Source organism: Bufo gargarizans, chromosome 2 (assembly GCF_014858855.1).
Source record: "Bufo gargarizans isolate SCDJY-AF-19 chromosome 2, ASM1485885v1, whole genome shotgun sequence".
Lineage (NCBI taxonomy): Eukaryota > Metazoa > Chordata > Amphibia > Anura > Bufonidae > Bufo > Bufo gargarizans.
In genome coordinates, this window is record NC_058081.1 from 430,917,944 (window position 1) to 430,936,731 (window position 18,788).

Consider the following 18,788-nt stretch of genomic DNA (forward strand, 5'->3'; position numbering starts at 1 on the left):
ACTCAACACTCTCGCCACCACAGGTACGTGCTCTTCCTCCCTCTCCACGGCAGCTTGGTAGACACTGTAGAATGTCATGTCGGCCGCCGTCCGGGTCATCTCTTGCAGCTTGTCCTGTAGGAACTTGTTGGAGAGCCCCACTATGAACTAGTCTCTTAGTAGGAAGTCCACCTCCCGGAAGGCTCCCATGGCCTCTGGGTCTCGCCCCTGTATCTCATTGAGCATTTCCTGTAGAGCAGTGGAGTACCGCATTAGAGTCTCGCCCGCTGTGGTCGGTTAAAAAAACTGTGCTCCTTAACTGCACTACTTTAGCACGCCCCCAGCAGAGAGAATATTTTCTCTAGGGTATCTCTCTCAGATTCGGGCCTTACCATCACTGTCCGTCTGACATCGCCTTCTAGAGACCACAAAGCAACCTCTGCCTGCAGTTCGGGGGTCAGGTTAAACATTCTAACCGCACTTCGCACCCTTTCAGTCCAGTCCTGCAATGTCATGTTCTTACAGTCAAATTTTGGCAGATGACGCAACAGCGCCCCCACGGGTATGTACCCTACTGGAACGGACATGGCGTTGGGGTAATCTGCCCTGAGCTGGGTCCTCATCCGGTGCCATTGGCGCCAGGGGAAGGCCTCCCGCCACGTTCCTGTTCACACGGTCGCTGTATTCTGCCGACTACGCCAAGTTGTAAGACGTGTACCGGGGAGGGCTCCTAGGATACAGAAAAGTCACAAACAAGGAATACGACTGACACCAGCTCTTGTAGAACAGACTTTGTTTTACTGTTATGGGATATCAAACACACTCCCAAATGCAGTGAACATAAAATTAGTTTACATACACTCAGCCCGGAGGCTGAGACCCCTGTGTCGCACAACGCGGCTAACTACTATGGTAGCCGGAAAACACTTGTGCAATTTACTTACAGCGAGCAGAGTTAACTCTGCCTTGCCATACCTGTTATTACCCTTAAGAACAGGAACAATCATGTGTGTGTGAGATACAGGCTAGCCCGCGGTACAACACAGCAGCTTACAATCTTACCAGACTATACAGTGATTTCCCCCTCCCTTTTCCCCAAAACTGGTAATGTGGCACGTGCCTAATATATATCACGCCTGATAAACACGCTGGGGTAACTGGAGATTATGGTGTAGTCCTCTCTGTTCACCGGAGATAACCAAAACTTTAACTGATAAGTCTTTGTAATAAACAAGCAGCAATTCTTGGTAGCCTGCCACTCAGCAACACTAACTAACGGCATCGTTGATCTCAGTCTCTAGTATTTAGGCGCCAATCTTATATTGAGATGCATGCATGCTCTATCTTACCGACCCAGGTCTGCTCTGTCTCCACTGATAACTGCGAACTGGACAAAGACTGATCCAAAACACGTGCGGTACCGCAGGGTCTATTGCTTTTCTCTTCAGCTCTCATCAGCAATCCTGGCAGCTGTACTCCTTTTCCTGGACGAGATCTGGGTCCTTGACACGATCAGCTTCACTTGGCTGCAGTCCTGGTCGCAAAAGGGTGATTTCACGCTTGGATGTTAATGGATTTCTTCTCTCACACACTTTTCCAGTCTGCAACTAAAATGGACGCCAGCTTCCTTCCTCTAGACACACATCTCCACCTCCTATGAATATTTAAATCTGAGCAGTTTGTTTAGGTGTGTGGGGAAACAGCGGCCTCTTGCAGCCAAACAGCAAAATTACAGTGTTCATGCAATAAGAGCTGTTTCACACCTTCATAATAATATAATTATATTTCCTTTTTAGCACGAAGAGTGTGGAAAAACTACCTCCCTGCGATAAATGGCATTGTTTTCCTCATCGACTGTGCTGATCAGGAACGGTTGGCTGAATCTAAGGTCGAACTTGATGTAAGTACTGTCATTCTATGGAATAACAGATGTTAATATTGGCCCTTATTTAAGGTAGGAAGCTGGAAAATGTTATACATGTTGGTTATAGCGCATTTCTTTCTGAAATACTTGGAAAAATGGGTTGTTCCAGACATTGTATTGATGAAGTACTTACTTTGATTAAAAAGTTAGTTGGAGAGGGAAAAACAAATGTTCTCAAATGCCTTGAAGTGGCAACCAAAACTCTGAAAGACACAAAAGGAAGTGAGGAACTACTGTTCAAAGGCTCAGCCAATGATCACCTCCAGAAATATAAGAAAGATCTGAAGTTACTAGTGAGTACTACAATCAGAAAAGGATTACGTGAAGCCAAGTTACCAGCAAGAACTCCCCGCAAAGCTCTGGCTGCTGTAGATTTTATTCCAGCATATTAAGAGCCATGGGAGGCAGGTTATTTATGAGGAGGCCAGTGCCTTGTCATAAATTACATGCCTCATTCGGCAATGTAAACCTTATAAAGGACAGCATAAAACATGCTGGCCTTGATAAATCAGGGCCTATGTGTGTCTATATGTGTGTACAAATGTGTGTACCATACATACCGTAAACTCCAGGGCCTAGGGTCAGTTGGAGAGATAACCCTGGGTGAAGACAAGTTCTCTCCAAAGTTAACACAGCCTGTGACTCTTTCTTGCAATGAGACTTGGTTTACCATGCCGGACCTTCTGAATTCTGGCTCACCAAGAAACTTCCTGCATCAGGCTTTTTTGGCCCAACACCGCATACACACTGTGCACCTGGAGAATTCCTTGGTAGCGATAGTGGTAGTCCTTGCAGCTACTCAGCCATGGAAACCATGAAGCTCCCTACACAATTTTTGAGCTGATGTTAATGCCAGAGAAGGATTGGAATTCTGCAGTTATTAAAGGAGTATTACTGTTTTTATTTTTTCACACATGCACACGAAATTGTAGATCCACAAAACACAGATTCTGGCTGTATGCATGCCTACATTTTTTTTTTTCAAACAACTTTTTTGCAGGGGCTGCAGTACGGACAATTTTCATTTTGCACAGTCTCCTGCTCATTAATTTCTGCAAAACACCTGTGGACTTTAAATGCCCACTCCACCTCTTGATAAATATGGCGGTCACTTCTCAGGGGTTCTATTGTGCATTGTGGTCAGCCTAATAATACGAGTGCTTGTTTTTCACACTGGCACATGCTGGGCACAACATATTAAGCACTGAAATGGCAAATCTGTTTAACAATTGCAATTTTCACTGCTTTGAATTATTTTTTGCAAAGTACAGTGGGTTCAAAATATTTACATAACTCTGAGGTGTGGTTTCTAAAATAGGGGTCACTTTTTGGGGGTTTCTTTGTCAGCCAGTGCTTTATAAATCACCAAACTAGGGCTAAAATGTATAGAGTGCTCTTTCTGGTCTGAACCCTGATGTGTGCCCAAACAGCAGTTTACTACCACATATATGATGTTGTATTCATCAGAAAATGCGTAACAAATTGTTGCGTGCTTTTTCTTTTGTTACCCCTTGCGATAATGAAAAATCTGTGGCTAAAGCAACATTTTATTGGAAAAAAATGTATTGTTTCCTTTTCACAGCCAAGTGTTTATAAGTTCTATAAAATGCATGCTGTAACAAGTGAATGCAAACCAACCAGAGACTAATGGTAACAAGCAAGAAGCTAACCATTTGTTCATAGAGGCTATACAAGCGGCCTTCTGAGAACAGCAGGCGATTAATAAAAGTCTAGTGGAGCAAAGCCTCATGTCCAAGTAGAAGCTGCCTCTGCAGGAGAGTGCAAGCCTTGGTACAAAAAATGACACCTGAAGATAATGTGGAAGGTGTTCTCACCATTTTTTAAAGAGCTGAGGAAAGAGAGAAACCTCCAGCAGACCAATGGGCGGATACTTTGACTTAGGGCTATGTACACCTTTGTGGGCAATTTTTTTAAATAATTGCATTGTACTTATTGTACTTATTTTGAGCAACAATTTTTTTCAATTGGTCTGTACCACAGTTACTGTCACATAGTTAGAAAAACAGTTAACCCTTTGTGACAGAATGGCTCAATATTGTTAATAAAGGCCAATTGAAAATATGATTTTTAGCCAAAAATAAGCAAAATGCAATCATAAACAAAAATAGCCGCCAAAGATGTACATAGCCTTTAAAGTGTAACTGTAATTTTTTTAAATTATTTTTTTGCTAAAGGGTAGGTCCAGGGATAGGGAACATTTTTCTAAAACATACTTATTTAGGGAAAACCATTATTTATATTGACATAACTATAGTAACTGGCTCAGTGATAGAAAACAGAGGGTGGTTAGTTATACACTCAGATTGCCTCACAGACACTAAACTGTGTAAAGTAATTAACACGGAACAGAACAGTATACGGCTGCAGATGGATCTGGATAGAGTGGAGGCTTGGACAGAGAAGGCAGATGAGGTTTAACACTGACAAATGTAAAGTTATGCACATGGGAAGGAAAAATGCATCACCAGTACACACAGTACATATAAGAACATAGTCCTGCCACTTTACAAATCACTAGTCAGACCACACATGGAGTACTGTGTACAGTTCTGGGCTCCTGTGAACAAGGCAGATATAGCAGAGCTAAAGGGGGTTCAGAGAGGGTACACTTTAGAGAGGGAAGCCTCTGCCTAGCACTATAAAAATATAAACAAAAAAGCGTTGCCCTGCGCAAGGGGCTGAGTGGGGGAAGAAGGGGATATGTCTGGGTTCAGTTCTGAATCTCGGACAACCCCTTTAAGTGAATTCAAGCCACTGATCTCACACTGGCAACATACAGAGGTGATGCCTCGCATTATATACAGTTGATATTAGCCTGTCCTTGGCAGGGCCTTGGCACAAGAAGTGGAATCAAAGTGGACAGACAGACATTTTTCACTGATTTCATTGAGTAAATGGTGTTTTTAAAGTGTTAAATGAATTTGAGCCACTGAGTTCACATTGCCAGCATACAGAGGGTGGTGCCCCACACCAGATTCAGTGGAGTTCAGCCTTCCCCAAACAGGTTCTTGGCACAAGAACTGGTATCAAAGTGGGCACAAACATTTTCACTGATTTTAATAAGTAACTGGTGTTTTTTAAGATTAGGTCACTTAGGGACACTGATCGCACACTGACAACACACAGAGAGTGATGCCCTGCATCATATACCGTTGAGATCAGCTTGAGTTAAACAGGTTCTTGACACAAAAGCTGGCATCAAAATGGCCAATTGGACACATTTCACTGATATCAAGTAACTGTTGTTTTTAAAGGGTTAAAAACAATTTGGGCAACTGATTTCACACTGCCAACATACAAAGGGTGGTGCCTTGTACCAAATGTAGTTGATTTCAGACTGGCTCAAACAGATTCCAGGCACAAGAACTGGTATCAAAGTGGGCAGACAGAGGTTGCTGTACCGCATCAGATATAGTTGAGATCAGCCTGGCCTGAACAGGTTTTTGGGAGAAGAACTTGCATCAAAGTGGGCAGATGGACACTTTTGCTCTTTTGAATAAGTAATCTGTGTTTTTAAAGGGTTAAATTAATTCAGGTCACTGATCTCAAACTGGCAACATATAGTGTATGGAGTCCAGCATCATATGCAATTGAGCTCAGCCTGGCCCAAACAAGTTATTTGCACAAAAATTGACATCAACGTGGGCAAACAAATGCTTTTCTATTATTTGAAAAAGTAACTGGTGTTTTAAAGGGTTAAGTGAATTTGAGCCGCTGATCTCTCTAGTGCCAACATACAGAGGGTGGTTCTCTGCAAAGTATGCAATTGAGTTCAGCCTGGCTAGAACAGGTTCTGGACTCAAGAACTGGCATCAAAGAAGGCAGACAGGGATTTTTCACATTTGAATAAGTAGCTGGTGTTTTTAAAGGGTTAAATTAATTCAGGCCACTGATCTTGCACTGCCGAAATGCAGAGGTTGCAGAGTAAAGAGTTACTCTGTATCATATGGAATTGTCCCGTGACTCCCCCCCCCCCCTCTAACTGTGCTAAATAAACCTTTTTTTTTCACCTTACATCACAAAAAGTACAACAGCAAGCGATCAAAATGGCGTATACCCACCAAAATAGTACCGTCACCTCATCCTACCAAAAATTAGCCCCTATCTGAGACAATCACCCAAAAAAAATAATATGGCTCAAAATATGGAGACACTAAAACATTTTTTTTGTTTAAAAAAAAGCTTTTATTGTGTAAAACTTACATAAATGAAAAAAAGTATACATATTAGGTGTCGCCGCATCCGTATAGACCGGCTCTATAAAAAATCACATGACCTAACCCCTCAGTTGAACACCATAGAAAATAAAAAATAAAAACTGTGCTAAATAAACCATTTTTTTTTGGTCACCTTACATCACAAAAAGTGTAATAGCAAGAGATCAAAAATTCATATGCACCCCAAAATAGTGCCAATCAAAATTTCATCTCATTCTGCAAAAAATGAGACCCTAACTGAGATAATCACCCCAAAACTTAAAAAGCTATGGCTCTCAGAATATGGAGACACTAAAACATGATTTTTGGGGGGGTTTCAAAAATGATATTATTGTGTAAAACTTACATAAATAATTTTTTTTTATACATATTAGGTATTGTCGCGTCCGTAATAGCTTGCTCTATAAAAATATCACATGACCTAACCCCTCAGGTGAATAAAGTAAAAAAAAAAAAACGGTGTCAAAAAAGCCATTTTCTGTCACCTTACATTACAAAAAGTGTCAAGTGATAAAAAAGTCATACGCACCCCAAAATAGTGCCAATCAAACCATCATCTCATCCCGCAAAAATTGTACCCTACCCAAGATAATCGGCCAAAAACTGAAAAAACTATGGCTCTCAGACTATAGAAACACTAAAACATGATTTTTTGTTTCAAAAAGGAAATCATTGTGTAAAACTTACATAAATAAAAAAAAGTATACATATTAGGTATCGCCGCATCCGTGACAACCTGGTCTATAAAAATATCACATGATCTAACCTGTCAGATGAATGTTGTAAATAACAAAAAATTTAAACGGTGCCAAAACAGCTATTTCTTGTTACCTTGCCTCACGAAAAGTGTAATATAGAGCAACCAAAAATCATATGTACCCTAAAACAGTACCAGAAAAACTGCCACCGTATCCCGTATGTTTCTAAAATGGGGTAATTTTTTGGGAGTTTCTACACTAGGGGTGCATCAGGGGGGCTTCAAATGGGACATGGTGTCAAAAAACCAGTCCAGCAAAATCTGCCTTCCAAAAACCGTACGGCATTCCATTCCTTCTGCGCTCTGCCGTGTGCCCGTACAGCTGTTTACGACCACATATGGGGTGTTTCTGTAAATGAAAGAATCAGAGCCATAAATATTGAGTTTTGTTTGGCTGTTAACCCTTGCTTTGTAACTGGAAAAAAATTATTAAAATGGAAAATCTGCCAAAAAAGTAAAATTTTGAAATTGTATCTCTATTTTCTATTAATTCTTGAGGAACACCTAAAGGGTTAACAAAGTTTGTAAAATCAGTTTTGAATACCTTGAGGGGTGTAGTTTCTAGAATGGTCATCTTTGGGTTGTTTCTATTATGTAAGCCTCACAAAGTGACTTCAGACCTGAACTGCCCCCATTGTCTAAGATGGGATAACCCCTTTAAGGAGGGTTAAATAAATTCAGTCCACTGATCTCACAGAGCCAGCATTGAGTAGTGTGATGGTGCTTCATGGTCAGTTCTCACATTTACTGTAGTTCTATGTGAGCGTTGTATTTTGCATTGTTATGTGTATCGCCTGCATAATCTGTCACAGTCCTGTCAATAACCTCCCTCCACTGGGTTATGACCGTGACAGAGTATTCACATACAGCACAGAACACGACACTGACATAGAACTGGCATCAATGTGAACATAATAAAAACACAAATTACTTATTCAAACCAGGCTGAACTCAGTTGCAAATTATGCAGGACACCATCTTCTGTATGTTGGCAGTGTAAGATCAGTGGGCTGAATTCAGTTATTCAGTTAACACTATGAAAACACTAGTTACTTATTGAAATCAGTGAAAAATGTCTGTCTGCCCACTTTGATGCCAGTTCTTGTGCCAAGAACCTGTTCAGGCCAGGCTGATCTGTATATGATGTGGGGCGTCACCCTCTGTATATTGGAAGTGGGCAGTGGCCTAAATGCATTTAACACCAATTACTTATTCAAATCATTACAAAAGTGTCCATGCTTTCATGCTCATAATCAGTTCGAACCAGGCTGAACTCAATAGCAAATTATGCAGGGTGCTATCTTCTGTATGTTGGCAGTGTGAGATCAACAGCAGGAATTCATTTAGCACTCTAAAAACACCAGTTACTTATTCAAATCAGTGAAATGTCCATCTGCCCACTTTGATGCCAGATTTTGTACCAAGAACCTGTTTGGGCCAGGCTGATCTCAACTAAATCTTGCACAAAGCATCAGCCTCTGTTTGTTGGCAGTGCGAGATCAGTAGCCCAAATTTCTTTAACATATTAATAACACCAGTTACATATGGAAAACAGAAAAAAGTGTCCCAAAATCTGCCCACATTGATCCCAGTTTTTGTGCCAAGAACCTGTTTGAGCCAGACTGATCTCAACTGTATATGATTCGGAGCATCGCCCTCTGTATGTTGGCAGTGTGAATTCACTTAACTCTATAAAAACAACAGTTCATTCAAATCGTTGAAACGTGTTATTATGCCCACTTTGATACCACTTCTTGTGCCAAGAACCGGTCTCACTGCAGGAATCGGAGATAGCTCCAATCCCAACAGTTTAACACCTCAGATACTGTGACTCTGTGCATAGAATCACAGGGTGCCAAGTAATTAGCGTGGCAGTCATGGGCCTCCTGATGGTCCTAGAAACTATTACATGACTGACCACCTGTCAGAATGATTATTCACTGTAATACAGAAGTATTACAGTGCATAGTATAAGTATATACTGCATAAGCACATAAGTAATATATAGTAAAAAAGATAAATATAATTGGTATCGCTGCATTTGCAAAAACCCAATCCATTATTGACCCTCAGTATTTAGCTAAAATTTCATTATCGTGTAATTAACACCTTAAAAACTATGATGAAAATGCATTGTGTTTCACACTGTCACCTCCACAAATGTATGCAACGTTAGATAATTCACGTGATGCACCCCAAAATGGTGTCACTAAAACGCTTGGCTTAAAACAAGTCATTGATTGCATTATCTGTAGTGTTACATGGGACTGCAGGTGACATCTACTAGATTGTCTGTACTCAGAGTGTTATCACTGTGTTATTTGTGGTGCTGCATAGGACCGCAGGTGACATCTATAGTACTCCAGGGGAAGACAACAAAATGTTAATTATTGATGAAAGAGTTGCTGCCTTATATTATGTTTTGTATGTGATCCCAAGAGATGCATATAGGTAGTTTATTGTGTCCTAACTCAGCAGAGGCTAGCTGATTCTCTGAGGGAGGAGCTGTGTATCTGCATCAGCCAGTTCGGTTTGACTCTACTTGTGAGAAAGGCAGATGCTGGTGCAGAAAAGAGAAGTTTTCTCCAGGAAAAAGACATAATTCTTCTGGAGTAAGAATGCAGTACCCCAGAGTGGCATTACCACCTCTTTTGTACCCCCACTATCTTTGTTGGTGCATCATGTGTCATCTCATATATATTTATTGCCATGTCCTACAAAATGAACTGTTAAAGTGTAATGTGCCTGGTTCACCAGAAGGTGGCTGCAATCTGCGCAGAGCTATGTTAGATAGAATGGTGCCCTTCTTAATTTTTTCCCCACTGTGTAGAGAGGGAGGAGTTAGTTAGTTAGTTAGAGTCAGTCTAGCCTTCCCCTCCTTGGGGACAGGTTGTGCAGAGTCTAGCCTTCCCCCCCTTGGGGAGGGGTTGAGATAAAGTCTGGAAACTGTTTGGATTACCGTTTAGTCAAGTAAAGTTGTGTTAAATTTTATTACCAAGTCTAGACTCCATTTATGCTACTTATTCACTACCCATGTTCAACACCTCTTTTTGCACTGCTTTGGACCACCACATCTGAGATCCAAGGATATCCAGGTAGGAGCACTGCGACACGTGCATACAACACCTTCAGAGAGATTGTAGGCCACTAAACACCACTCTGGCAATTCTACACCGTGGTACCAACACTACCATCTACAAAGGGGACTCCATGTCCTTGTTACCTAACTGCAACTGGCGTAGTTACTTAGTCCACCATCTGTCCCCCGGCCCACAGCATCCATACTCCTGCCTTGCACTAATCCTACTATTCACCATCAAGGGCATCCCAACTACTATCCGGCAGGAGTCCCAATATCAGGGTCTGCCCCAAGGGAAGAAACGGTGTGCCCTCCAGCCATTGGGGTGTTTCTACCAACTACAATTAAAGGTATTGAATATTGAGGTTTATTTAGCTGTCAATCCTTCAAGTGTTCCTATAAAAATGAATAAATTTTTTTTTTTTTTAAATTTTACCTCCATCTCCCTTTAATTCCCATGAAAAACCTAAATAGTTAACAAAGTTTGCAAGATCAGTTTTGAATAATTTGAGCCCCATAAAATGACTTGATAACTGAATTGGTCCTTTAAAAATTCAGTTTTGAAAATTTTCTGAAAATGTAAAACAAATTTCATAAAACACTAAGCCTTCTAACGTCCCAAACAATGTAAATTACATTTACAAAATAATGCCAACCATAAGTAGACATGTGGTAAATGTAAAGTAATAACTATTTTATGAGGTCTTATCTGTCTTAAAATCAAAATACAAATTTTAATTTGGGATTTTTTAAAATAAATAAAGGTAAAATATATTGACTGACATTTACCACTAACATGAATTGTGATGTGTCATGAAAAAGCAGTCGCTTGGATAAGTAAAAGTGTTCCAAAGTGAACTTTGCAAAAATAGCACGTCAGGAAGGTAAGAAATGGTAGGGACTTGAAGGGATTAAAGGAGTCGTCCAAGATTAGAAAAACATGGCTTCTTTCTTCCAAAACAGCACCACACCTGTCCACAGGTTGTGTGCAGAATTGAAGCTCTGCACCAATGACTCCAATGTAGCTGACGTGCAACACCACCCATGGACAGCTGTTTTTAGAAGAAAGCAGTCATGTTTTCCTAATCCTGGACACTCCTTCAATTAGTAGTATAGCTTTAAATACTGCACACTTGCACAAATAGTCTGACAAATGGTTGGCAAAACCAAATTCCTCAGCCGACAAAAGTTGCACAATATGACACACCAACTCCTGCCTATAAAACCTATCTCTCTATAACCTAATGATAAATCTAACTAGTTATTGTCGTCTTTTCACTGTGAAGCTTAAGGCTGCTTTCACACTAGCGTTCGGGTTTCCGTTCGTGAGCTCCGTTTGAAGGAGCTCACGAGCGGACCCGAACGCAGCCGTCCAGCCCTGATGCAGTCTGAATGGAGGCGGATCCGCTCAGACTGCATCAGTCTGGCGGCGTTCAGCCTCCGCTCCGCTCGCCTCCGCACGGACAGGCGGACAGCTGAACGCTGCTTGCAGCGTTCGGGTGTCCGCCTGGCCGTGCGGAGGCGTGCGGATCCGTCCAGACATACAATGTAAGTAAAAGGGGACGGATCCGTTTGAAGATGCCACAATGTGGCTCAATCTTCAAGCGGATCCGTCCCCCATTGACTTTACATTGAAAGTCTGGACGGATCCGTCCCAGGCTATTTTCACACTTAGCTTTTTTTAGCTAATATAATGCAGACGGATCCGTTCTGAACGGAGCCTCCGTCTGCATTATTATGGGCGGATCCGTTCAGAACGGATCCGCCCGAACGCTAGTGTGAAAGTAGCCTAAACTAGTTGTGTTTTAAGATCTGTATCTAACAAATGTGCTATCCCTTTTGGGATTTTCTACAGAAAATCGGCAGATCCTTGCTGGAATCTTATAAAATACCTATGACAGGTCCACTGATATCATTGCTATAGTCCCTCTTGATTGGCCAAACCCATGATGAAGGGGTCATGTCATCTTCATGTTCTCATTTTTCATGTATTCTGATATGTAGCGGACACAATTTTGATTCATGCAGGACAAATTCCCCAAACTTTGGATTTCCTAGACTAGAATTTTCTTATATGTGCATTTTTATGAAACGTGTCACACACAAATTGCCCAGTTTTTTACAGACGTGCCCCAACATTTACAGGGAAGGTTATCCCATGGAGGAAATAATCCACATTTGCAGTTTACTATTGATATTTCATATAAGAAGAGTATTTGCTCAGTACATTCCCAAAGGACTTTCATTATGTACTTAGTAAACTTGATATTTGACAGTAGGAATTTGTATGCATCATCTATCAGTCGTGTAGGTAAAATGTACATTTAAATTTGCTTTCAGTAGAAGTGTAATACAAGCTTTGTATTATCTATTATTTTTTATTAATGTTCTATACAAGGAAAGAAAATCTGTGTACCGTGTTAGGACCCTAATGCACTGCCTGATGTCTGGGCAGTGCGAAAACAATGGGTAATCCATCTGTATTTGTTTGAACTAGCCTGATTACACAGGCCATTGCAAAATGATTGTGGGAGGAACATTTGCTAGTTCAGTCATTCCTCCCTCCTGTATTATTCATTATTGGAAGCACATCCCTGATTACACAGGATGATGTGCTGCCGATAACTGATGAAAAACTCCCCCACAGCCGACAAACAAGTACGGTATTTGCTTGTTAATCGGCTGATAAGCTACTCTATTATTGGGAATTAGTCTTTCTGATAATTGACCTGACAATTGTGTGGTCTAAATGGGCCCTTACTCAGTAGACACAGAAGATAAACATTGAGAGTCCTCAGTTGTCGATACCCTTTTAACTGATAACTGAATAGATGATATCAATTAGCAAGCATTTAAAACTATATGCAGTAGGTCTCTTCATCAGGCAAGGTATAAGACAATATCTGAAGAGTCAAATATTTATACACAAAAGGACTTAGGAATAGTGTGGTAAATGAGGCAAGTGATATAAAACAGAACTATCAATATGGGGAGAGGAGTAAACTGTTGTAGCAGTAAATATTGGAGCAGTTCATAGATAAGGAGTGTGAAAGTTTCATTGTTCTCAGACTGAAATCTGGTCCATGATTGTGGCGCCCCCACCAGGTCTGAGGGGGGTGCATTCCTTAAAGGGGTTGTCGGAGTTATGAAAAAAAATAATACAGCACTGAAAATCTGATATATAACTGAGCTAAGCAAGATTTATGCAAAAAAAAAAAAATATATATATATATATATATCCTCATTTCCCTGATTCTTTTCTGGCCCTTTGTTTACATGCAATGAAAACAATCTCTGCCCCTCCCCCTGCTCTGCTAAGGGAGTGAATACCATAGCTGCCCTAAGTGACATGTCTGCCTGCTGGGAGACTCTGCAGCATGTTGTATGTGTAGGAATACATGTCCCAGCTGTATAATGACACTGCTAAGGGAGTGGATACAACAGCTGCCCTGAGTGCTGGGAGAATCAACAGCAACTTGTAAGTGTAGAACTACATGTCCCACCTGTATAATGGCACTGCTAATACACACAGGATCTTCCACCTACCTTCTTGTGCAATGTTCTCTCTAGTATGTCAGCTCCAGTGCCCAGCATTGTCTCCTCACTGCCTGCAGAGCTGTGCAGCTGAAGGGGTTAAGAATCTTAGGATAGAGCAGACAGACGGCAGTGAAGGGGTAGCGTGGCCAGCACAGTGACGTCTCGTTTACAGGCTTGTAAACGACCTTTATCAGAGCAGGGAGAGAAGCTGACATCACAGGTCATGTGACCCTCAGTGAGATCTGAGAAACCAGCCACTGGATATAAAGTGAGTTAAATGGAAAGCTGTTATATTTGCCCAGTTAGGAACCTAGATTTATTCTACATTAAAGGGGTTATCCGAGATTTTTTTTGTTCTTTCGATTTAGCACATTCATACCTGTTCTGAGTGTGTCAATGCTTCTCAATCCTGTCTCTCTGGGATTTAGAATGACCTTTTAATACTGTTACAAAGCGAATGTGGATCATCTGGGGCTACCAAATATATTTGGCTTAGGGCTACTTCCTCTCCTGAAAGTCTTTGGTCTTCACCCTTTAATCCCTATACAGGCATGTGGACTCCGCTGCAGAGGAATCACCAGGCTGTTACCTCCATGAGTAGTCTGTGTTCAATAGATAGCTGAACACGGGTTCAAGAGACATCTGTGTGGAACCGATGTCTCTTGACCAGTGCTGAAAAAATGTTTTGGGTAGATCTGTCATTATTTCTTTTATTGTATGATGATGAGAATTCATTGTTGTTCTTAGTTTCTGTCCTGTTTCACTTACATTAAAAAAAAAAAAAAAAAACAGTTTGACAACTGGTGCATACATACCATTAACCCCTTAATGTAAAATGGTATAATTATACCTCATTTGTGTGTAAGTTGAGCCTGTTCCATACACAGCTGATGCCAGCCACTTTATATAGATGCCACCCACTAGTAGTGTGCAGAATCTGAGGGGTAAGACAGAGAGAGAGAGAGGTTCCCTTAGTCCTACAGTCTGTAACACCGGTTACGAATCGCCGGTGTTTGCCTACTCACCACTGCGGTCTCAGGCTCCGAGCCTGTCCGCCTCCATTATTGCCCGTGTCCAGCTGCATTACAGGCTAGGTAGCAGTGGTGATCTGCTGCTGGTGTCTCTCTATGCACTTCTCCGCTCCTGGAATCTTTGCTTGCAGATGCTGTACCTTATGGAATACGCTCCATAGTTTCCTTTCTGCCTTCTAGCCTGTTTCCTATAGCACCTTGATAAGGGCTAGTGCGCATCACTTCCTATGATGTAAGGGTTTTGCACATGTGGCCTGTGTGACAAATCCCAGCCATCCTGCATCTATTTTAGTGGTCCAGACCCGTTCCTAGATGCTTGAGCATCAAAAGCCCTTGTGTCCTGCAAAGGTTGCTGTTAGCTGTTCTTGTATACCTGACCCGTGCTTGTGTTTCTGGACTCCACTACCTGTTTAATCATTGCCTGCTTTGCCTTGACTCACCTGTTGCCTGCCCTGACCCATTGCTTGCTTGACTTTGCCTCTGCCTCATCCTTCGGTCCTGCATTGTCACTACTGATTAGAACTCGGCTTGCTGACTTTGACTGTACCCCTGGTACCTTGCACTAGTATCCCATGGTTCGCCTGGACCAGCTGCCTTGTGTACCAATCCTCCTCAAGAGGTAGCGACCTGGTGTTCCCCCCAGGAAAGTCTATCCCCACTATCAGGGGGATATTCAAATCACCCAGTTTCCCAAAAATCTAAATAAATAATCAAAATATAAACATCATAGGCATCACCACATCTGAAAATGCCCATACCATTAAAATATATATTTTTTAAGTTATCCAATGCAGTGAATGGAGTAACGGAAAAAAAAGTCAATATGATCGATCCGCAATTTTTTTTTATCACTTTACCTTCACCAATAATTGAATAAAAAGTTATCAAAAGGTCATACACACCCCAAAATGATATCAATAAAAAATACAGATCACTTTTTGCAAAAAATGAGCCCTAACACAGCTCCATAGACTATATAAACTATACAAAAAAAGTTATGAAGTTAGAATATGGCGATGAAAAGAAAAAATTAAATTTTTCCAATGATTCTATTTTTTTTCGGTATTGAAACAAGAAAAAACTATACAAATGTGATATCACTGTAATAGTACTAACATGGAGCATGAAGGGAGTAGGTCAATTTTACTACATAGTGAACACTATAAAAACAAAACCTATAAGACTGTGGCGGAATTGCATTTTCTTTTTAATTCCACCATTTTTAGAATTTTTTCCAGCTTCCCAGCACATCATATTAAATATTAAATGGTGGCATTAGAAAGTACAAATTATCCCACAAAAAACAAGCTGTCATATGTAAACAGAAAATAAAAAAGTTATGGCTCTCATTAAAAAAACTAAAACGCAAAAATGGAAAATTGCCATGTCAGGAAGGGGTTAAACATAAAACCACCCTTGTTTCCAAACTGTTAAAATATAAAAATAATTATCATGTGCAGTGAACTTATTTTCTTACTTTTTAGGTTTAATTTGGGAAAATTACATTTTTTTGTCATTTTTTTTTCGAACTATAGCTTTTTATTCTTTAAATATACAAACTGACAAAATAAATTATTGCAATAGGTTTCCTATTTTGTGTTCATCATATTTATATATACTATTTATATTTTTGCGTGAACACGGTGACTATGGAGATATTTTTTATTTATTTTTTTTACATATTTTTTTTTGTTTACATTTTTTATTATATTGTTTTTACTTTTTACTTAAAGGGCTTCTGTCACCCCACTAAAGTGATATTTTTTTTTTGGGCTGGTGAAATTCGTTATATTGCGATATATCACAATATAATTGTGTCACTTACTTTGATCCAGCAGTTTCTTCAAAAAACGAAGTTTTATCATATGTAAATTCGGTCTCTAACAGCAAGTAGGGCGGCTACTTGCTGCTAGCTGCTGCAGAAATCCGCCCTCTCGTCGTGTTGATTGACAGGGCCAGCCGGGATCTCCTCCTCCGGCCAGCCCTGTCGGCATTTCAAAAATCGCGCGCCTCTGTGGATTCGGCGCAGGCGCTCTGAGATGAGGAGGCTCGTCTCCTCAGCACTCCCTCAGTGCGCCTGCGCCGATGACGTCTTCTATTTCGGTGATGTCATCGGCGCAGGCGCACTGAGGGAGTTCTGAGGAGACGAGCCTCCTCATCTCAGAGCGCCTGCGCCGAATCCACAGAGGCGCGCGATTTTTGAAATGCCGACAGGGCTGGCCGGAGGAGGAGATCCCGGCTGGCCCTGTCAATCAACACGACGAGAGGGCGGATTTCTGCAGCAGCTAGCAGCAAGTAGCCGCCCTACTTGCTGTTAGAGACCGAATTTACATATGATAAAACTTAGTTTTTTGAAGAAACTGCTGGATCAAAGTAAGTGACACAATTATATTGTGATATATCGCAATATAACTAATTTCACCAGCCCAAAAAAAAAATATCACTTTAGTGGGGTGACAGAAGCCCTTTAATATGTCCCCTAAGAGGTTATTAAAACACCTCTGGGGGACACTGACACTTTTTTTTGCACTACATTCACAGTAGCCCAGTTAGAACGGAAAACAGCCCACATGGACATGGAGTTCTGTCCACATCTTTTGTGGTCCTATGAAAATGCATAGGTCTGCATCCGATCCACAAAAAATGCAGATCAAAAATATGGTCATGTGAATAGGGCCTTATACATTTATCACTTTTTTTATTCTCTCATAATACCATATTTCATTTTAATTTTAATAAAAAAATATAATTTTATTCTTCCATTTTACCCCACCCCTCCTTTTCCCATACATCACATGGTATTGGCAAGCTGCTAGTCCGGAAGTAGTCAGTCACTGTATCATGATAATAAGAATATGGGCTTGCGGCAAGCGCAGGGTCACACCGCAAGCCGCCTGCCTTGCTGCACTGTCATTATGATAATGAGAGGTCATAGCAGGGCCAGTGGCTTGTGGTGTATGTGTGATTTAACCGATATTGCGCAGACCGCAGTCCCATAATCTTATTATCATGCACTGTATGGGAGTGTCAGGCAGACTAAACTGAAGACTATTGCAGTTTATGGTATAAGCGATCAAAGGATTGCATGTTCAGTTCCCTTAAAGCAGGCATGCTCAACCTGCGGCCCTCCAGCTGTTGCAAAACTACAACTCCCAGCATTCTCGGACAACCTACAGCTATCAACCTACAGCAGGGCATTGTGGGATTTGTAGTTTTACAACAACTTGAGGGCCACAGGTTGAGCATCCCTGCCTGAAAGGGAACAAAAATTAAAAGAAAAAAAAATGTTTTTAAAATATTTAAAAAACACAAGATTATTAAAAATTCAAATAACCCCCTTTCCAATTTTACATATAAAAATGCATAATAAAAAAATTGTATTGTATTGCCATCCAAAATTGTCCAAACTATTACAAAGTGTTGATAATGTCTGTAACGAGCTGTGGAATATGTTGGTGCTATATAAGTAAGTAAAATAAATAAAAAATATTTAGCTAAGTTATGGGTGTCAGAATATGGCGATGTAAAGACATTTTTTAAATGGTTTCCCTGTTTAAATAGCGACCTCTTAACCCATTAGTGTCAGGTTTCCTTTGCAGTCCAAAGCAGGAGTGCAACTCTTGCATGAGAACCAGGTTTCTGTTCTAATAGCCCAGACAGGGCAGTTTAGATGCCACTGCCAATAGTCACCATGGCATCTAAGCAGTTTAGAATGAGGGAGCTCTCTCTGTATGGCATCAGCATCCTGTGCAAATGAGATCGCAGGGTGCCAATATCTTATAGCCAGTGGTATCTGGGCGCCTACTAAAGGCCTCTAGGTCTGCCCTATCAGGCTGTGCCATAAGCCCTCAAACCGCTCCATAGAAGGATTTTTTTTTTAAAGGGTTTTTATTGTGCAAAATTAGTAAAACATAAATATTTATATACAAACTGGATTCCAAAAATGTTGGGACCTTATACAAATCATGGATAAAAACTGAATGCAATGATCTGGAGGTGCCAACTTCTAATATTTTATTCAGAATAGAACATAAATCACGAAACAAAAGTTTAAACTGAGAAAATGTACAATTTTAAGGGAAAAATATGTTGAATCAGAATTTCATGGTGTCAACAAATCCCCCAAAAGTTGGGACAAGGCCATTTTCACCACTGTGTGGCATCTCCCCTTCTTCTTACAACATTCAACAGACGACTGGGGACCGAGGAGACCAGTTTCTCAAGTTTAGAAATAGGAATGCTC

At 40.8% G+C, this 18,788-nt stretch overlaps 1 protein-coding gene across 1 annotated transcript in view; it reads left to right on the forward strand.

Annotated features, from left to right (window-relative positions):
* Positions 1-18,788, forward strand: part of SAR1B (secretion associated Ras related GTPase 1B) — a 122,686-nt gene that overhangs the window by 76,471 nt on the left and 27,427 nt on the right. The window contains exon 5 of the mRNA XM_044280919.1: positions 1,776-1,879. Coding sequence (XP_044136854.1) covers positions 1,776-1,879 — 104 coding nt within the window. The remainder of the gene's footprint in view (positions 1-1,775; positions 1,880-18,788) is intronic.